The sequence below is a fragment of the Helianthus annuus genome, chromosome 1 (genome assembly GCF_002127325.2).
Source record: "Helianthus annuus cultivar XRQ/B chromosome 1, HanXRQr2.0-SUNRISE, whole genome shotgun sequence".
Classification (NCBI taxonomy): domain Eukaryota; kingdom Viridiplantae; phylum Streptophyta; class Magnoliopsida; order Asterales; family Asteraceae; genus Helianthus; species Helianthus annuus.
In genome coordinates this window covers 112,696,853-112,717,923 of record NC_035433.2, presented here as the reverse complement: position 1 = coordinate 112,717,923, position 21,071 = coordinate 112,696,853, and the positions used below count along the sequence as shown (strand labels likewise).

Below are 21,071 nucleotides of genomic sequence, written 5' to 3'. Positions count from 1 at the left end.
AAAGTTAGGGATGGACATTTTACGGCTGCGGTTAAGGTTCTAAGCTCCAGTGGAGTCGCCCCTCTATGTGATTCGACCTTGAAAGCTCTTATTGATAAACACCCCGTGGTGTCGCCCCCTTCCTTGCCTCCCAACCCTCACGCTCAACCCACTCTTGTTGTTGATGACGAGTGCGTGCTCAAATGTATCCGATCCTTCCCTAAAGGGACATCGTGTGGTAGGGACGGGATGCGGGCCCAACACTTGTTAGATGCTATCGGGGGTGAGGGCTCAATGGCTTCCTCGGGTTTGCTAACGGCCATTACTGAAGTTGTCAACTTATGGCTTGGAGGATCCTGCCCTAAGGTGCTAGCAGAGTTTGTTGCCTCAGCCCCCCTTACCCCTTTACTGAAACCTGATAAAGGAATTCGACCTATTGCTGTGGGGGGTATATGGCGAAGGTTGGTTTCCAAGGTGGCAATGAAGAAGGTCGGGAAAAGCATGGCGCAGTACTTAGGAGACTTTCAGTTTGGGGTGGGGATGTCAAACGGTGCAGAGGCGGTGCTTCACAGTGCGAACAGGTTTCTCAACTCCTTTCATGCAGATGGTTCCTTAGCCTTGCTTACTGTGGACTTCTCCAATGCGTTCAACACGGTTGACCGCACAACCTTCCTGAAAGAGGTTCATCAACATTGTCCGTCAATCTATCGATGGGTTCAATTCCTTTACGCCCAGCCTGCTTGGTTGTATGTTAGTAATGAGTGTATTGGGGCTACTACTGGAGTGCAACAAGGGGATCCCTTGGGGCCCCTTCTCTTTTCCCTTGCCTTACACCCACTCATTCTCAGGGTGCAGGACCGATGTAACCTTCCGTTTCATGCTTGGTACTTGGATGATGGGACGATTATCGGCAATGCGACAGAGGTTGCTAGGGCATTAGATATTATTAACGAGGAAGGGTCATCTCTAGGACTTTACCTCAACATTAAGAAAACAGAGGTTTATTGGCCGACATGTGATGGGCAGAAACTTCGGGACGGGCTTTTCCCGAAAGGGATTGGCAGACCAGAGAGGGGGGTTAAGCTACTGGGTGGAGCTGTTAGCCGTGACCCTAGCTTTGTTGGCGAGTTGGCAGGGCGGCGGGCGACGGGGGCGGTTGAACTCATGAAACTCTTGCCATGCCTTAGGGACCCTCAATGTGAACTCCTTCTGCTAAGATCTTGCATGGGGGTTGCTAAGTTACTTTTCGGGCTGCGAACTTGTCAACCTTATTTGATGGAGGATGCATCATTCCGGTTCGATGATGGCCTCCGAGAGGCTATAGAAGACATAGTCGTGGGTGGTGGCCCATTCTTTGGGGACCTCCAATGGCGTTTGGCATCACTGCCAATGCGTCTAGGTGGTTTGGGCCTGCTCTCAGCTCGAGATGTTGGGGTTTATGCTTTTGTGGCATCCAGAGCTCAGTCTTGGGAACTACAGGATCATATCCTTCGGAACAGTGGGGTTGTCGGGCTCGACGGGGACTATCTGCAGGCGCTTGAACGATTAAATGTCCATCTCCCAGACTTTGATATCGGCGGTTTCTCTAAAAAGGACACCGCCCCCTCGAAACCACAAACAACTTTGGCGAATGCTCTATTTAGCAAAATCGCTCAAAGACTGGGAGAAAATTTTGATTTGTCATCTCGCCAGAGGGCGGTGTGGGAGTGTCTGAAGGGTCCCCATGCTCAGGATTTTCTGACTGTTATCCCAATTGAGGGGCTGGGACAATGTATGTCAGCAGTAGAATACAGAGCAATCCTTAAATACCGGCTGATGATCCCTATGTATCCAGAAGATGAAACGTGCCCAATATGTCGTAAAGCTTGTATGGATAAATACGGAGAGCACGCAGTGCATTGTAAAGAGCTCCCTGGGTTCAAATATCGGCATGACTGGGTGCGAGATGTTTTGTGGGACATCCTGAGAAGAGCTGGGATTTCATCTAAGAAAGAGGCTCCTGTGAATTTCCTTACGGACCCTATGGAAGGGAGATCTACTCTGCGACCAGCAGATCTGCTCGTCTTTGGGTGGGCTAGGGGGAAACATGCTTGTGTTGACCTCACGGGGGTTTCCCCTCTGGTTGGTTTAAGGGAAAACGGGTTTGTAGCTGGACAAGCAGCAAGAAAGGCAGAATCGAAGAAAGTTGACAAGCACGCTAAAGCTTGTGCAGAGAACCAGCATGTTTTTGTCCCTTTTGCCTTTGACACATTTGGCTCCCTAGCGCCAGAAGCTATCCAAATCCTGACCAGGGTCCAACAGGTCATCCGCAACAATTGCTCGGCACCAGGGGGACGGGATTTTGTCTTTGGCAGATTAGGGTTTGCAATTCAGAAAGGGGTGGCGGCGCAGCTTGTTGCCCGTCTACCTTTTGTTTTGATGTAACTTGGCAAGTATGAATGAAAAATTATATATTTAAAAAAAAAAAAAAAAGTTTAATTCATCTTGACTCAATGGAGAAAAGTCTTATATAAAAGCAAAACTAGATACACGTCACTCATCAAATCATATGAATATGATCATACTACGGAATGAATATATGGGTCAATGTTATATTGTTGACCCACTTATATTTTTCAATATTCTTTGAATTTTAAAGTTGTACCTTATGGTTAATCAATCGTACATCTATCTTTCTAACTAATCCATCTTAGCCACTCCACTATATCTAATCCTATTGACTAATCTTGTATTGTGATTACGATATATATATACACACACACATACCCTCCCTCCAGTATCTACATTTGTAATAGCAGATTATTACAATTGTGAGCCGATAATTTATTAGAAAATGAGTACCTATACTCAAAACCCGCCACATCAAGGTACATAACATCTGACCTTTTGCCCGGTTTATATCGTTTTTGCGTGTTTAATACATGGTAATTAATTGTATATTTGTTAATGGTGTTCATCTTGTTTTATTAGTTCCTGATTATCCACCAACTCAAGTCTCCGGGGGTGGCACCGGTTATATAGATCCAACACCATTATCAGCACCACCTGTTGCAGTTGGTCAACCGGTGAAAGATGACTATGAACCAAGTGGCCAGAACCCTCCTCATGGAACTCAGTCTAGGGGTGATGGGTTCTGGAGAGGATGGTACTCTCTTTCTCTAGTCTTAACTATAATGATATCTGAGGGTGTGTGTGTGTTTTTTTTTTTTTTTTTTTTTTTTTTTTTTTTTTTTTTTTTTTTTTGTTGTCAAAGGGATTATTTGAAACTTTATTTTGTCCACGAGATCAAGAATATTATACATAGATATATTTAAATTTAGTGTCGGATATATAAATTATTAGCATATATAACCGGACCGGTTGGGCTGAGAATTGAACACATAACCGGGATGGTTACGTATTTTTGACCTGTTTTCAATTAAACTGGTTTATACCTTTATTTTTGTTTATTTTAAAAAAATCAGTCAATGATGTATTTCATTTTAAACCCTAAGTTTTGGTTATTCAAGGCATTATTATGATATTAATATTGCAAATAAAATTAGAGTGTGATCATAATCCAAATTACTATTCTCTTATTATAATTTATTTTTGTCAAAATTAAAAGAAAATATTAAAAAAGGAAAGTAGACTTATAATTGTTATGGTTTAATCCATCCCAACGATGATAAATAAAGGAATGAGGTGGTATATTAATCCATTAATGATCCTACGTAACAATTTATAACCCAACCCATAACCCCCACACCTTTTAGCCTTAATATTGCTACTCGTCTTATTTTCGGCTTAAAATTAATAATAAATATCAGCTGGCCTCCAAAAAGTTATAATAAATTCTACTTGTTTCCTAATAAGCATAGCCTAATTTGTTTTCCTTTATTTCTAATTTTGCGACTATAACATGATTAATAGTGGAAGCCTTAAGGAATGATTGTACAGCTAAAGAATAAATTATAGTAATAATAGGTATAGAGTTTTATAGAAAATTGTTAAGTGAATATGAAGTGAAAGTATAGTTTTTTGCTTAAATATTAAAGCAAGAAATAGTGGCGGACCCAGGATTTTTTTCATGGGGGTGCGGAACGTTTTTAAAAATTTTAGGCCCCAAGGTATATAAGTAAAAAAATTGGTTCGTATCGGGTCGGTTCGAGTCGGGTCGGGTCATGTAAAACAAAAGAACATCAAACTAAATGATTGATATGGTCCTCTTAGTAGATATGCCCTTCTAATCTCATCTCGTTGATTCACGTTATATGATCCAATCGGCTTGCGATTATAAGGATCCGAAGGAAGAGTATCCACATCAACGAATTCGGAAGATGTATCAACTTTCCTCTTGAGAAATCGCGCCAACGTCCCTACTCATGGTTCCTATCGGCTATCACAAACAAATTGATCTATAAGTTCATGGCTCCATAACATATTACATAATGTATCAAGTATTCAAACACTAGAAATCATAATGTAAATCACACTAAAAATCATCTAGACATCTTATACACCATGAAAAAAAACCCAAACATCAGGTCTGATCGTATATAACCCACCACAAAAAGACAAAATATCACCATCATCACTAACAAAATATAAATATATAACCCACCACAAAATAAAATATCATCACTAACAAGAAGCACATATCTCCTGCCATCAAAAAATCATTTCCGGTGGCTACCGGTTCCGTCCCACCCCACCAAAAACCAAAAAATCAGCCAAAAATCATCAAAAATAACAAAGAAAATTACCCGTGTTCGATCGGCGGTGGTATGATGGCTGATTACGGTGGTATGCGGCTGCTGTTGTCGCTGATGTTCTGATCGCTGGCGTGCGTGCAGGGATGATAGAGAGCAGGAGAGAATATGTAAGGGTTTTGGGCTTGTTTATTTTATTTTAGTTTGAAATATTGTTGATTTGTTGGGTTTGTTTATTTGGCTAAGACTTAGTAGTGGGCTAGTTACAGGTATTGGGTATTTGAGTTTAGTTATTTAGGTATTAAAAGTTATATATTTTAGGTAGTGGTTTTAAAAAAAATAGGAGTTTACTAAAAAAATTTTAAAATATAAATTGATAACACTTTTTACCTAAGGGGTGCGGACAAAAAAATTCCAAGGGGTGCGGACGGAAAATTCTAAGGGGTGCGGACGAAAAATTTCAAGGGGTGCGGACAGGATTTTCGACGGAACTTAGCACTAAAATTTTTTTTCCAGGGGGTGCGCCCGCCCACCTTGGGCAACCCTTAAGTCCGCCCCTGGCAAGAAACAGCAAAATTTGTGATATCAACAAACTTTGAATTAAGGGGCATGTTTGGGTAAGCTTTTTGAATTGGAAAACTCATTATGTATGCATTGAATTATTGATTTATTGTTTTTTTCTCTGACGTACACCCCTCATTACCAAAAATTAATTTGGGGCTTATGACTTTTTAAAAAGTCAATAAGGGGGTGTTTGGTGCTGCGTTTTCAAAATAAATTATGCGTTTTCAAAATATATTTTGCGTTTTCAAAACTGCGTTTTAAAAAAGCATGTAGGTATATGCTTCTCTAAAACTGCGTTTTAGAGGCAGATAATCACTTTTTCATCCAAACACTTTTTTAGATTATTTATGTTTTATAAACGTAATAATCAAATACTCACTTTAAAACGTAATCTCAAACACCCTCTAAGTCAATAAGTTGTTTAAAAAAGCTTAGCCAAACATGCCCTAACAATTAGTAATGAATAAGATATATACATGTTAATTGAAAAAGAATAGACTTTAGAATCTCTTATCATTAAAAATATATTAATGTAAGGTAAGGTTTGGTTTGCAAGACTGAGAGGCGTAATAAAATAGACTATTACGAGTAAATGAAAAAATGTGTTTGGTTGGACAAGATAATGAAACCACTCATTACATAAGCCATAACGCATTATATTCTCTCAAATTCATTCAATCAACCACCCTTGTTTTTTTTTTTTCCATTTTATATATTCACTCTCTCACCCTTCATCACCAACACCGCCCACAACCACCACCCGCAACCACTGTCACTGTCACCACCGCCATCACGCTTTGTCGCCGACCACCACCACCGCCACTCTGACCGTTGCCGCCCCCACCCGTCGCGACCACCCGCCACCCACCACCGACTGCCCGCCACCCACCAACCTCCACCACTACCATTACCACCGCTACCGCCGTCTCCACCGCCATTGCCAACCACCGCCACCATGCTCTTCCACCGACCACCTGCCATCAACAGCGACCACCTCACCCATCGTTGCTGGCGCCACCACCCTATACCAACGCCACTACCACCCATCGTCAATTTTATTCCTTGTTCTTTTCTTGCCTATAAAACAGCACATGGTGATGATTCATTCCATTCTCACATGATAACCAAACAAGACTATGAAATGGTAATAATTTCATTTCATTTCTTTATCCATTTCATTACATCGTCAATTCCATTATCTCCTCTATTCCACACCCCATACCAAACAAACCCTAAGTTTTACTCCCTAGGATGTTTCAGTATTAACCCTAACACAAAATATTAGTTTGATGGTTAGGAACACAACCGGATTTGAAAGATTTAATTTACCGGTATCATCATAAATAGACGTAATGTCACGAAAAGTATATAGAGTGTTGCTATTTATACCATACTCTGTCACACCAACTCTAGAAAAACATATCAATAAAATACCTATTATATTACTACACTCTACCCATCATTAATTACGCATAAAACAGATATAAACATCTATAGAATACTAGATAACATGAAAATAAATAATTATCTGAATAATTTAACACTGGTATCGAGTGCTTGGGTCTACCCTTGTTTAATTAGACTTATCATGAGAAATTAGACTTACCTTTCGACAGCTATTATATTAATCTCCATTAATAGTTATAATTATATATATATGGGCATATGTAATTATGTATGATTCACATTTTAAATCTTATCATATATTTGTATGTATGTATTTATAAAAAGAAATTATATTTTTTTATGGCAGTTGTGCTGGCATGTGTTGCTGTTGCCTCTTGGATATATGCTTCTAGGTAGTTGAAGAAGGAGGTGACATCTATATGTAATTACATAAATCGTACTGTTTTCCTGTATAAATTGTGTAATGCACGCATACTAAACTTTATTGTTGATTGTTTGAATATATAAATAAAATCATGTAACGAGAAAGTGATTGTGTTTTATCGCTATAATATTCCTCGATATATGTATGTGTTTGGCATACGTGTTTATCTATCGAAATTATAAAAGTGAGAAAGACTCTGGTGCAAGTTAAAATGACAGCTGATGACACAATTAAAGAACATTAAAAAAATACACGTGTTTTGCACATACATATAGAAATATGTCATATATGTGGTAAGGTATTGTGAAGAGTATTTATTAAACCACATAATTGAATATCGTATGTGATGTGCATCATTGTATATAATTGTATATGTTGCTACAACAAATAGTAGACTAAGGATAGTGAATATACTGGTTAGATAAAAGGGTTTAAAAGTCTGATTTTGTCTAACGCATGTTGCGGGTTTCCCTACGTATGCAATACGTAGGGTCAGATCACTCTTCTATCAATTGCTTTGAATTCCAGGTTGAAGGAGATTCAACTTAGGTCTGATGCATGCAATGTGATAGTGTTTTTGTATGTAAAGAATAGAACATGTAATGTGCAAGTTCTAGGGAGAGAGAGTGAGATTTCGGAATGTTTGGCTGAATGACCAAGGATGGTCATTTATAGGGAAAGAGGAAGCCAAGAATAGAAACTTTTAACTAGCGATCCGGTGATGCAGTGATGGGGTTGCCCGTTTTGGTAGGTTGAAGGCTTCGGACCTGCGGATAAAAGAATGTCACTTCTCACGTGCCCCTTTTGCAGCTGAGTGAGAGAAGTCACACGTAAAATGTGATGGTTCCTCGGTAATCACTCTTGATAATGTCCAAAGCAGACATGACTGCAATCAAAACAGGAAAATTAACATAAACAACATTATAAAAATAAGAAAAAGAAGTTAGAAAAGCAAAATGCATACCCTGACTGTCCCTCATGAGTACAGGATCCCAGTCCGGTTTATCCCATAACTTGCTTATCCCCATTAAAACCAACAAAGCTTCAGGAAAAGGGTGAAGCCTAAAAGGGCATGCCCTAATGGTTTTAAGAACTAACTGTCCAACTCAGAATCAAAGGGTTCAAATTCATTGAGAACGACATCAGGGTGCCTCCAAATCATTTTAAAAGGAACAGTTGACTTCGAAACCCAAAAGAAATGGTCTTTCTATGAACCAAGAGTAGTTACCATGGATGAAATCAGACAAGTATCAACTTGGGACGTCTCAAACGTAAACCAATCCATTCTTTGCCAAACGAAAGACACGGTGAAAGGATAGAAGAGACGGGTCATACACTGCAGCCCTGCACAAAATTTCGAAGTGCAAAACCCTAGCAAGACCTTGAGGGTGCAACTGACCAAAAGAGACTCGATAATACTCTAACACATTAAGAACGAAAGTGGAAAAAAAATTATGGAGGTTTGAGAATTCAAAATGTCTACAATATAAAGCAACGGAGCCAGCCGGACATTGGTCAATCGACTTGTCCAAACTCGGAGCCTCCGGTTTAAACGGTAAATCAATCCCCCACTGAATACAAAATGCCTCAACATCTTCTTGTGTGCGGCGAGAAAAACTAGTGGATTGATCTTTCCTTGCACCCATGAGAAACAATGATCGAAAAAGTGAAAGAGAAGAAAAAACTAACCTGAACGGAAGTTGTGATGAAACTTGGAAAGATTGAGAGAAATTAGTAAAGTGGTTACCCCTTGATAAATGAGAAAATAAATAGGCCTGACGGTTACCATAATTAACCTATGGGCTAATAACTGACGCCAAACTGTCACGTCCGTCAAATCAACCGTCCTTTCAAATTCAAAATCCCAGCGGTTTCGCCGCCCAACACATGAAGCTTTGAACCTTTCAAGCCTTGAAGCCTTTAAGATAGTTAACAAAAATTGCACAAAAGTCAGAAGCCTTTGGGGTTACACCACAAATACCTCTTACTTGGGGGGCTGATGACGTGGGTAGCTCAGGCTTAATAAACTAACTATAAGTGCAAAATAGCTTAAAGGGTTAAAGGATTCAAGTAGACGACCAGTTGTAGTGAATAGCAAAAAGCATTGCACAATGTCACGTCCCATCACACTTTACGTGTGACTTCTCTCACTCAGCCGGAAAAGGGGCACGTGAGAAGTGACATTCTTTTATCCGCAGATCTGAAGCCTTCAACCTACCAAAATGGACAACCCCCTCACTGCATCACCGGGTCACTAGTAAAACGTTTCTACTCTTGGCTTCCTCTTTCCCTATAAATGACCATCCTTGGTCATTCAGCCAAACATTCCGAAATCTCACCCTCTCTCCCTAGAACTTGCACATTGCATGTTCACATACAAAAACACTATCACATTGCATGCATCACACCTAGGTTGAATCTCCCTCAACCTGGAATTCAAAGCAATTGATAGAAGAGTGATCTGACCCTACGTATTGCATACGTAAGGGGACCCACGACCTGCGTTAGGCCAAACCAGACTTTTGAACCCTTTTGCCTAACCAGTATACTCACTATCCTTGGTCTCATATTTGTTGTAGCAACAATTTCAATATAAACAAAATAATTAATATAAAAAATATTCAGTGTAAAATAAATAACCAATAGAAAATTGACTAGAGTGGAGAATGAATAGTTAAGCTTGTGTTGTCTTGTCACTCTCTCATAGACGATAACAAATAATAAAAGGTTCAATATTAAATATATTCCTTTCATCTAGTTCCATCTTCTTCACTGCTACCTATAACACGATAGAGTAAGTTGTCGGCTAAAAATGTAACGTTATCCATATTAACTCTTTTCTTCACTTTTAAACACTCTATAGAAGTTACACTTTGGATGACGAACATAGAATAATATTTAATAGTTAATTATTATAAATCACAAATCAGATAAATTGTGGAGAACAAATACTTGATAAAATACTAGAGATATTAATTGTTTACGTAATAAATAATTTAGTAGAAATAACTTGTTTCTTTTAAAGAGTTAAACGAATAATAATTTATTATTACATAATAGATTTAAAAATTCTTTTATTGAATAAAAAATAATGTCAAGAAATCTTTTGGCTAGTGGTTTAATAACACCGGAGATTAACTATTATTCGACGGAAACGAGGAATAATTATTTTTGGATAACAAGTGAGTAATCTTTTTATTGGATAATAAAACAAAGGTCAAAGGGTTGACAAGTAATTATTAATTAATATAGGATTATTTATTTGGAAAGAAAGCTAATAGTTAGTGGGTTAAAGTGTAATTGGGAGATCTTTAAATAGATCCTTAACCTGAAAACCTAATTACAGAGCACTATGACACAAGAGGCAAAAGATAAGCAGAAACCTTAGCCCCATCTCCCTCTCTCTCTTGCGTCGCCGACCACCCCTCGCCATCCAACCACATCTGCCGCTGTTTGACCACTATCCGCCACCAACCCCCACTCAGACACACTTCTCCAAAACCGCCTCCCTATCGCTAATCCCCGCTGCATCGCCACCTCGTGTTCTTGGTGATTCATACCAGATTATTTCATGCGTGGATTCTTGCAGTGTTCTTGGAGATTTGTGATTGGGTTTACTAGCGGAGCCGTTCGTTGCATCCATCGTGCGAGTCCTTGGGTTTTTTCAAGGTATAACTCTAAACCTATGGTGATGTATTTATATAATTTTCGGAATAGATTGTAACTGGATCGTTTGTGGGATAATTGTATCCGTGTTTGTGTTTTATCACGCTTCCACTTCTAATTAATATAAAAGAGTTAATGTTATTACTATAAAAATATAGAACTGGACTTTATATATCAAAACAGATACCCAGGATTCCATACAGTGGTATCGTAGCCACTTTTACCATGATTAACATATTATTGTTTTAAACTATGACAACTGTACTCTGTAAACGATGTACTATGTAAACGATATCAATTATCAATAAAACAATGTGTTTTGGTGTTAATATGTGTGTATTTGTGTTTGATGATTTTACGATTTGATTCAAGTTCGATTTCAAGCTGTAGGATCGTTTTCGGACCCGAACGAGTCGATCAGAAGAGTTTATCTCAGTTTCAGAGGCGGAAACTAAGAAACTGAGTTCAATTCAGCAAATAATACACTTTAAACTGTCGTTTGTATTGATTGAATGGCTTTTACAGTGACTCAACACTTCGGCAGCACTTCGTTGCAAACCGGAACAACTGAATACTGATTTCGCTTGGAACACCCCTATATATAGGGTTTTGATTTCGCTTGAACATGCTTCAAGCGAAATCACCACTTTACTTTGGAGCGAAATCATCACATTAATCTCAAGCGAAATCAGATCTAAGTCATTTCGCTTGAACTTGACCTAGACCATTTCAAGCGAAATCCATACTAACTAAACTTTCTCGTTTTTCGTGCCCTGAACTAATAGATACAATACAAGACTCGATACAAGACGAAGACGACAGACGAATGCACCAACAAACTCCCCCTCGGATGTTAACGGAGTCTTCATTGTCGAGTCTTCGAATCTTCAGTCTTTATCAGCCTTTGGGCTTCTCTTTGAAGTATCTGACGCTGTAAGTATCCTCAATCTCTATTTTCTTTTGTCTATCACCAACAAACTCCTTCCCTCGGATGTTGAATCTTGTCTATTCATTTGCACCAACATGCACTCCCCCTTGAGTGTTGAATCTTTAAATTCATCAGCAGCAACAATCTTAGGATCAGAACCTTGCTATTTGTCATTTAGACTTCCCCTCTCAATCAGCTGGGATCGCAGTCTGGCTTCTATAGGTTCAAGATCGTTGCCTGGCTTTAACTTTGTCCACAGAGTCCCTAGGTATCGAAAACCTGGCTTCTTTAAACATAAGCTTCTCAGGATTGATTAACCTAGCTCTATAGAATCCATTCCAAGATCGTGACCTGGCTCTCCTCCAGCTCAGGTTATCTGCACAATCTCTACCTTCAACATAAGTTTTCTAATATCAAGCTTTTACTCACTCAGACATCACTTGTAAAAATCACAAAATGATTTAATATTTAGTCTCCGATGTACCACTTGCAAAAATATTTCCTAAGCTTTTGATGACCACTTGAAAGATAATCTTTTAAGCACTTTCCCAAACTAATTGTCGTCATGTTTAGCACTTGAAATTTTGAAAAATCAGCTCTCCAACATCAGTTGTCGAAAATATTTTTGTATTTTTCAAAATTTATGCCAAAACACACTAAAATCTTTTTGGATTTTTGAAATTCAAAACTGACACCACATGCAGGAATACAACTATACAGAAATGAAATTTATACAAACAATATTTTTGTGAGCTTGTGTAAGAGGATCATATCAGTTTCTAAGACAAATCATCAACACTGTTAAGCTTCATTTCATATTAAGTTCTAAACAATTCACCTAGATTGTCAGTATACTGGTCCACTTAAATTTTCACACAAAGTTCAACTGTTTCGAGATATGATATTAATGTCTTAAGCACTTAAACTTATTCATGTGTCCCACCACTTGAATATACTCCCGTATCTAGATCCCAATATTCAGTCTTACAGGTGAGTATACCACAGATGATATCTGTAAGGGGTTAGATGCGAAACCGTGAGAGCTCAGGTCAGAACATCCGTTCAGCAGAGAGATGACGGTTCGACTTTTGGTGTGTCCCCTTTAGAGGATCTTTTCTTCAAAAGCACATGATTAGCATTTTTCAATGTTTCATCATTTTTTATGCTGAGGGCAGTATGTTTCAAGTATTTGCAGAAAGTATTATAGGGGGACTAGGTCAGAATTTCCATTTAGCAGAAGTCCCGGGATAATACCCCAGATATCACTGAGCATAAAGACCTAGTATCTCAGAAAGAGGGACCTTTCAAACAAGATTTCGGGGGTTACCCATATATTCAAGAAAATGTTCCCACAAAATAAGCAAGTTTGAAATTTAGGTTTATATCTCGTCACAATTTACTAAATGTGCAAAAACCTACTGGCATATCCACAGTGAGATTGTTTATCACATTTTACTTTCCAATTCTTTAGCATGTTGTGATAGTCTACTGATGTACTATCATTTCCTCTTTTATACACCAAACTCTTTTTGATTTTATCATGTTGTTGACTTTTTCAAAATTTTTAATGTTTATGAATTTTCTGAAATTTTTACTCCCCTAAAATGCAAACACATTTAAAGAAAATTGAAAACAAACTGAGCTCTTGACCCACTTAGTAGAAACAAATTTTGAAAAACAAACTATACAAGTAACATGACAACTGATATCAAATTGCTTCACATTGCCATCCACTAGGCATAAACAATCAGAACTCCCCCTATCAACAAACTATTTTCTCATTTAGATTTCAAAACACTTAAGTTTGTTTTAATCAAAATGGTTTTTCCGGAAAATAAGTTTAGTTGATTTTATCACTTGTAGGGATGGAGATGTGGTTCATCATATTGTCTTTCAACCACTTGTATTATGATATCATCAAGTTCAAATTAATGACCTTGATTAATCACTTAATCAGAACAAACCTTTGTACCACTTGTACCACAAACACAAACAAATACACAAAATGATGCCGATTCATGTTCCACTCTTACCAACCTGGGAACTCCAGCAAGTCAGGTTTTTCATTCAAAGAAAATATCCACCCAAGTCTGACCAGCCTTGGGTGTTACCGATTCATCATCACTCGGTTTCTTACCTTTCCTCTTTTTCTCATAGAACTCTTTAACCCCTTTGACTTTTCGATCAACCATTTTTCCAAAGATGTGTTTTACCTTGGGGTTAAAGGCCTTTTCAACATCAAAAACCTTTTTGTCTGAATAAAATTGGTTTGATATCTCAACTTTACCAATTTTCTTTTTAAAATTTTCAGCCTGAAGTGGTGGAAAATTCTCATCATCCACAGTTGGAACTGATTCTTTACCATTTACCTCAACCTGTGGCTCATCTGATTTTGTGGAATCAGATTCATCGCCAGAAGATAGCTCCTCTGATTTTGACCTAGCAGAATCATCGCTAGAACTCACAATTGACTTCTTAACAACCCATTTCTGGTTGTCAGATTTAGCTTTCTTCTTGTAAAACCTGTTTGAACATTCACCAATTTCAAATTTTGAATTTTTGAATAGTTTGATTCGGTCAATTGGTGGTTTAAACTCAAACACTTTCTCTTTAAGTTTAGAAAATCCCTGTTTGGTTTGAATTGCCTGTGAACAATTCATGGCAATATGTCCAATTCTACCACATTTGAAACCGGTTCGAGTTTTCTTCTTCTGTTCAACAGTTTTCATTTCTTCTTGCTTCTTTGCAAGGAACTCTCTGTTTGATTGTCTCCAAAACTCTTTCTTTTCTTCTTCGTCTGCTGACGTTCCTGAAACAAATGTCATCTTTGATTTAAAATCACGAACATATTTTTCATTTTTTTGTTTTTCTGTTGGAGTAAAACCAAGACCTTTCTTTTTGAAATTACCGTTATGGTTTGGTTTCTTTTGAAAACCAGAGCCAGAACTGTAACCCTTTTTCTTGTTTAATCTTTGTTGCACTCTTGAGGTGTATTTTTTAGGCTTTTCATTAAGATGTAAGTCTTTTATTTCAGAAATATCAATTTCTGTTAGTTTGAAAACCTTTTTGATCATTTCAGTTTTGACACCTCTTATTGGAAATTCCTCATCAGAATATAATTTGTCCGAATCATTCAAAGTGTAAGCAACTTTGAACGTTTCATCATTCAAATTAGATTTTGATAACAAGAATTCTTTGTTATAAACTCTTTTGCCCTGTTTTTCTGTCTGACTCAGAGTGCTGGACTCAAACTTGGACTCCGACATAGATTCCGACTTTGACTCCTCTGTTTCATCGTTATCTAACACATGATCCACCACTTTCTTCATCAATTGAGATTGTTGATCAGTGTCAGACGATGTAAACATGACATCAATATTTTCTGGCAAATTTACTGAGGACTCCGACTCCCACTGTAAGTTTGTAGCCTTTTTGACTCTTTCAGAATTTGGATTACTGGGCAAATATCCATTTTCCAGCGGGGGGTGGACACTTGTTGTAACTGACACCTTGTTTCTTACCAGAACTTTTCTTGTCAGTCTTTTTCTTAGCGTCACTCTTCTTCTCAGTCTTCTTCTCAGGAATCTTTTCATCAGTTGTCTTTTGCTCTTCAGTTACCTCATCTTCTTCAAATGCCTTCATTCCCTCAACAGTTGGATAGATCCTGTCAATGACATAAGAAGTACATGAGTAACTTTTCAACAAACGATTAACTCTTTCAGTTTCAATTCTTTGTCATTCTAGGTTCTGTTCCAAAGCAGCACACTTCTCGATGTAGTTGTTCATAACTTTCTGTTTGATCATAAAAGCTCCTTGAAGTGTCTTCATTGCTGTTGCTTGTTCTTCACTTGTGTCATTATACATGTTCATAGCTTTGTTCAGAACATCGTAAGATTCCTTTAATCTGTTCATATTGTGAATCAACGAACTGTTTTGTTTCTTCATTGTTTCACAATTTTCACATATTACTAAATTCTTCTTTGCAACAGCTTCTTCATCAATCTTAAAGGCTGGAATTTCTTTCACTTTTTGCCTCACTACCGGTACAGTTTCATCGTCACTACTCACCGGTGTCTTTACCTTTTTCTTTTTCTTCTTGGCTTTCTCATCTTCACTGTCACTTTCTGCCATCATTTTCAAGTGATCTCTCATTTGTTTAGCATAGTACTCAGTTACATCTTCATCACTATCTTCTTCAATTCGAGCAACAAATGCCTTTTGAGTTGAAGTATTGTTTGGGTCATAATCATCCCAATTGAAATTCTCCCAGCTAAAACCTTCAGGCAACTTTTCATCATCTTCGTCTATTACCAATGCTTTGCCATCAGCTGAAATATATTTATCCTAGTTGAAATCTGTTGATGACTTTTTCTCATCGTGATCCACCATGCATGCTCTCTTTGAAGAATCTTCAATCCCTTTCCTTCCATGAGCAACTTGTGGTTCTTGTAGACTTGATGATTGAGAAACTTGATGGTAGATCGCTTTCCGATAGTAATCATTGTCGTTGTTGAACGGATTTTGAGCTCCACTTACTTCGCGGTTCTTGCACTCTCTCTTGAAGTGTCCTTTTTGCCTGCAACGAAAACAAGTAACTTTAGATTTATCAAATCCTAAAGCAAAAACACATGCATCACGGAAATCATCTCGTCCCGTGATCTGCTTGAATTTCTCAGCTCTTCTCAACACACTAGCGAAACACCATTTTATATCCATTAATTCCATCTCTTCAGCATCGATCTGATCGTAATCCTCTTTAGTTAGCATTGGATTCCCGATCCGACCTGCAACAAAACTTCCATATGATTCCAAAACAGCTCCTAACAGAGACATGTGACTCTTGCAACTTCTTTAGTGTAATCTTGATCATTTTCCAGATTCAGAACAATGTTGCATTGTAGCTTTCTACCACTCTTTGTCACTGTCAAGTTTGGATCAAATGAAGGATATGATGAGAAACTTGTTTTGCTGCATGATCCTGTTGAAGAACTTCCGGATGAATTTTTGGCATTGTAAGCAGTTTCAACCTTTGGAGAAAAATTTGTGGTTTTCTCATTCACTCCTGTTTTGTAGTAAAGCCCCATGTCTTGTTCACCATCAAAATCTTTCATCCTGGAGATCTTTCTCTGTTCCATCTCCTGAGCCTCAATCTTTTCAATGAATTTGCTAAGTGTCAGATTAATGAACCCTTTCTTGTTCCTTAGCATCATGAGATATGTGCCCCAAGTCTCGTGAGGCAGCGCATCAGCAAGTTTTTCAATCAACTCTTCATTATCTTTTTCAATGCTTAACTTCCTCATGTTGGCTAAAAGATTGCAGTATCTTTCAATAATCTGCTTTGTGCTCTCATTTTTCAACCCTCGAAACAAATCAAACTCTTTCTTTAAAAGTGATTTCTTGTTCTTGATCATTTCCTGACTACCAACAAACTTTGATCTTAATGCTTTCCAAATCGAATAAGAACTTCCGTTATGTTGTAATAAGACCAATATATCTTCCTTCACAGCTTGTTGTAGTAGACTTAGCATCATTTTCTCATCTTTGTATTTCTTTCTGTTTTCAGCACTCAGATCTTTAATAGCAATCACCTCTTCATCGTCATTTGTCGGTCTCACATACTTTGTCTCAACACATTCCCAAGCATCTAGATAGTTTGCTTGTACCCAGTTCTCGAAACAACCTTCCCAACCCTTATACTCTTCGATGTTCATATGCTTGGGAGGCTTTTGCATAGTTCCCGTTTCGTTTTCCAACATCGTGTTTTGTGCAAGAGTGATGGGGGTAACCGGAGTAGCGAATGCGTTGTAAAATTCTTCTTCCATGGTTCGGATTTCAATAAGTTTCAAACACTGTCTTTCAAGCGAAATAACAACCTCAAACACAAACCCTTTTCAAGCGATATTAGTGATTCAAGCGGAATCAGTAAGCAAAACGTTCAAGCGGAAACATGATTTGAAGCGGAATCAGAAATGTATTTTCGCGGGATCACCAAATAACTTTGAAGCGGAATCACACAAAACTTCCAAGCGGGATAATGATTTCAAGCGAAATCAAGATTTAATCACAAGCGAAATACCAGTTCTAAACGGAATCAAGACCAAAATTCAAACGGAATCACATGACGTCATCATATTCTCGAGTGTTTTCAAGCGGAATTACCAATATATCAAGTTTTAGTTCGAGTTTCAGTCTGAAACTTTCAAGGCTTTGTTAGACCATAATTCCGAGTGTACTGTGAAAAATTGAGTCTTTTTTAACCGTGAAAAGATGTTCAATTTGAAAAAGAAGAAGTAGAAATTAGAAATCGCAGCTGAATTGGTATGAACTCTTCCTCCTGAGCTCTGATACCACTTGTAGGATCGTTTTCGGACCCGAACAAGTCGATCAGAAGAGTTTATCTCAGTTTCAGAGGCGGAAACTAAGAAACTGAGTTCAATTCAGCAAATAATACACTTTAAACTGTCGTTTGTATTGACTGAATGACTTGTACAGTGACTCGACACTTCGGCAGCACTTCATTGCAAACCGGAACAACTGAATACTGATTTCGCTTGGAACACCCCTATATATAGGGTTTTGATTTTGCTTAAACATGCTTCAAGCGAAATCACCACTTTACTTTGGAGCGAAATCATCACATTAATCTCAAGCGAAATCAGATCTAAGTGATTTCGCTTGAACTTGACCTAGAACATTTCAAGCGGAATCTATACTAACTAAACTTTCTCGTTTTTCATGCCTTGAACTAATAGATACAATACAAGACTTGATACAAGACGAAGACGACAGACGGATGCACCAACACAAGCTTTAAATCGCTTTCTGGAAGGTTTTACGCAAACTGAAGCGTAAATGTAATCGGTTTAACACAATAAACACTCCGGAATAGTGAAATAGGCTTAACATACCTTAAATAACCTTTACATAACTTAGAAATAAGTTTTGGAGGGTTTGGTGTGTCGAAAACAAGTTTATTCGATCGAAGGGACTATTTGTGTCAAACTGCGAAACTATGCCGATTCGTATGTTAACGAACATTCCGGAACTTGATCATAAATATTCCACAGAATAGTAACCAAGTTTTAAAAGTGTTCTAATTAGATCACTGGTGTTGTTTTTGTCCCAATTAGAGAAATTAACATTCAAATCGAGCCATGTCCTTTTTTCCATGTGTTAAGAAAAAAATGGAGTATAAGATGCTGGAGTCGAATTATTTTAATATATGAAATTATATTTATTAAAAATAAAAACCATTTCATTACATTAAAAATTTAAAAAACAAGTTACAATCCACGTCATCACTCGATGTTAGCATCAAATAAAAGAGAAAAAAGAAACAAAAATTCACATCACTATAGTTACCTAGGAAATGGATGAAAAAACCCTTAATTTTAATGAGGAATGAATGTTGAGTGACCTGATTGGAACACTTTTGAAACTTGAGTGACCTAAGTAGAACACTTTTAAAACTTGGTTACAATTCTACAAAGTTACCCCTAAGTTAAACATACCCTAAATATCCTTTACATAGCTTAGAAATAGGCTTTGAGGGGTTCGGTATGCAGAAATAAACTTTTTGATCAAACAATGACTAAAAGCGTCAAAAAGTGCATAACTTTGCATTTTCGCGCATATCTTACGTTCTGAACATATTCGGACATCCAAAAATTTTTGTAATCATTAAAATATTTTATTTTAGTGATTGGAATGCAAAAATACCATTCGTCGTGCAATTTGGATCGTTTTTGCGTCCGTTCGAGTTTTCGTCGTAATTAACCGAATAACGCAACTGTACGACCAAACAAACCGACATCCGAGATGTTTTTGAGCATATTTTAAGTTCCCTATACTTTAACTTCATTATAGAGCCTTGAAATGGGGTTAATGGGGCTTAAACATGTCAAAAATGCATTAAAAACCAAGTTTTGGACTTGCAGGGACTAAAACTGACAACCTGCCAAACTTCCCTAGGAGGGGGCGTAAGAATGTGTGTATGTCTACGCGGCCCGCGACAGACTCTCAGATAGAAGCATTGAATCTGGTCTTTTGAGCTGGTTTTGATGGTTTTGATCCTTGTTTTTCAATACCATTTGATGGTTTTTGAGTTCCCCATGTATTGTAAACAATGGGTAGCACTTGAATGGCTAGGATTAAAACACGAATTATGAGAAACGATCCTAACAGTTCTTCGAAATCTATAAATACCCACCATTTTATTTCATTCCAATTCACATTTTGATTCAATCTGCTCTAAGTTGGAGTGTATACTTCATACCTGAGTAATTTTGAATCAGAACTTCCTTGCTTGGACCTTTTGTAAGTTTCTTTCATGCTTGTTATTGCTTTTCAAGCGTGAGAGTCAAGCAGTGTTTGACTTTCTGCTTTGACCAGTCTTTGGTCAACACAAAGATCGTTTGAACTTTGCAACGTGAGCATAATCACGATGGTTATAGTTCCTTGTGACTATACCTACTGATTACCACGTTGATTAGTGGAAGTGATGAGTCAAAGTTTCGGTCAAAATGTCGTTTATGCGCATTTTGAGACGAAACTATCCTTGGGTATCAAAACACTTTGTTTTGATATCAAAACCTGTTTTCTACCTTAGTTAAACATGTTTTAACATGTTTAACTCGTCACTTTTAGTCTAGTGCTTGTGTAGGGTCGTAAGATAAGCGGTCTTAACAGCCGCTTAGACTTTCAAACCCGACCCGTTTGGTCGATCATTAGGATCCGACCAAGCATATTTAGTGACCATAGTTGTATAGGGAATAATCTTCCGAGGTTATACCTTATGGTCACTTAGTTTAATTAGTTGTATGATAGGTAGTTTATATGCCTTAGGTATAGGGATGGCAAAAAAGCCCAAGCCCGACGGGTATACCCGAAACCCGAAACATACGGGCCAGGTATACCCGAAGCCCAATGGGTATGGGCCGGGTACGGGCTTAAAAATAGAAAAAAAATCGGGTATGGGTACGGGTATGGGATTTAGTGATACCCGCCCAATACCCGGCCCATTTACCCGAATAATACCCGAATTATAGATTTCTATATATATAAGCTTAGTAAATATACTTATTACCTTCTCTATAGTCATATGTGGCTATTTATTTGACAAGTGTTTAGTGAACACACAACCTATAAGACGCTCCAAAAGACTACTCCAAAGGTATACCGGTGGTGGATCAAAGCAGAGCTTGACCCTCGGGATGGATGGAGGTTGAATGTGTTTGTGTTACCCTACTTCACCTTAATTGTTATTTGAACAAGTAAAAGTTCTGTCTTGGTCCGAGTGGGGATAGCATTTCTCTCCTGCATGTCCATGGAGTTTTGAAAAATCCAAACATCTCAAAGATAGATAGAGAGGTAGGAATTTATCGAACGAACCGCACTCCTTCGTATACGTCAG

The 21,071-nt window shown here is 37.9% G+C and overlaps 2 protein-coding genes across 2 annotated transcripts; both read left to right on the top strand.

The window, feature by feature from the left end:
• Window positions 1-480: 480 nt before the first annotated feature.
• LOC118491193 lies at window positions 481-2,662 on the top strand. Its single transcript, XM_035988746.1, has 2 exons — window positions 481-2,280; window positions 2,618-2,662. Exons 1-2 carry the CDS (start codon window positions 481-483, stop codon window positions 2,660-2,662), a joined length of 1,845 nt encoding a protein of 614 aa, XP_035844639.1.
• A 62-nt stretch (window positions 2,663-2,724) lies between these two features.
• On the top strand, window positions 2,725-7,189 carry LOC110873643 (cysteine-rich and transmembrane domain-containing protein WIH1). The gene is made up of 3 exons (XM_022122619.1): window positions 2,725-2,846; window positions 2,950-3,124; window positions 6,988-7,189. Exons 1-3 carry the CDS (start codon window positions 2,813-2,815, stop codon window positions 7,031-7,033), a joined length of 255 nt encoding a protein of 84 aa, XP_021978311.1. The 5' UTR covers window positions 2,725-2,812; the 3' UTR covers window positions 7,034-7,189.
• Window positions 7,190-21,071: the final 13,882 nt, after the last annotated feature.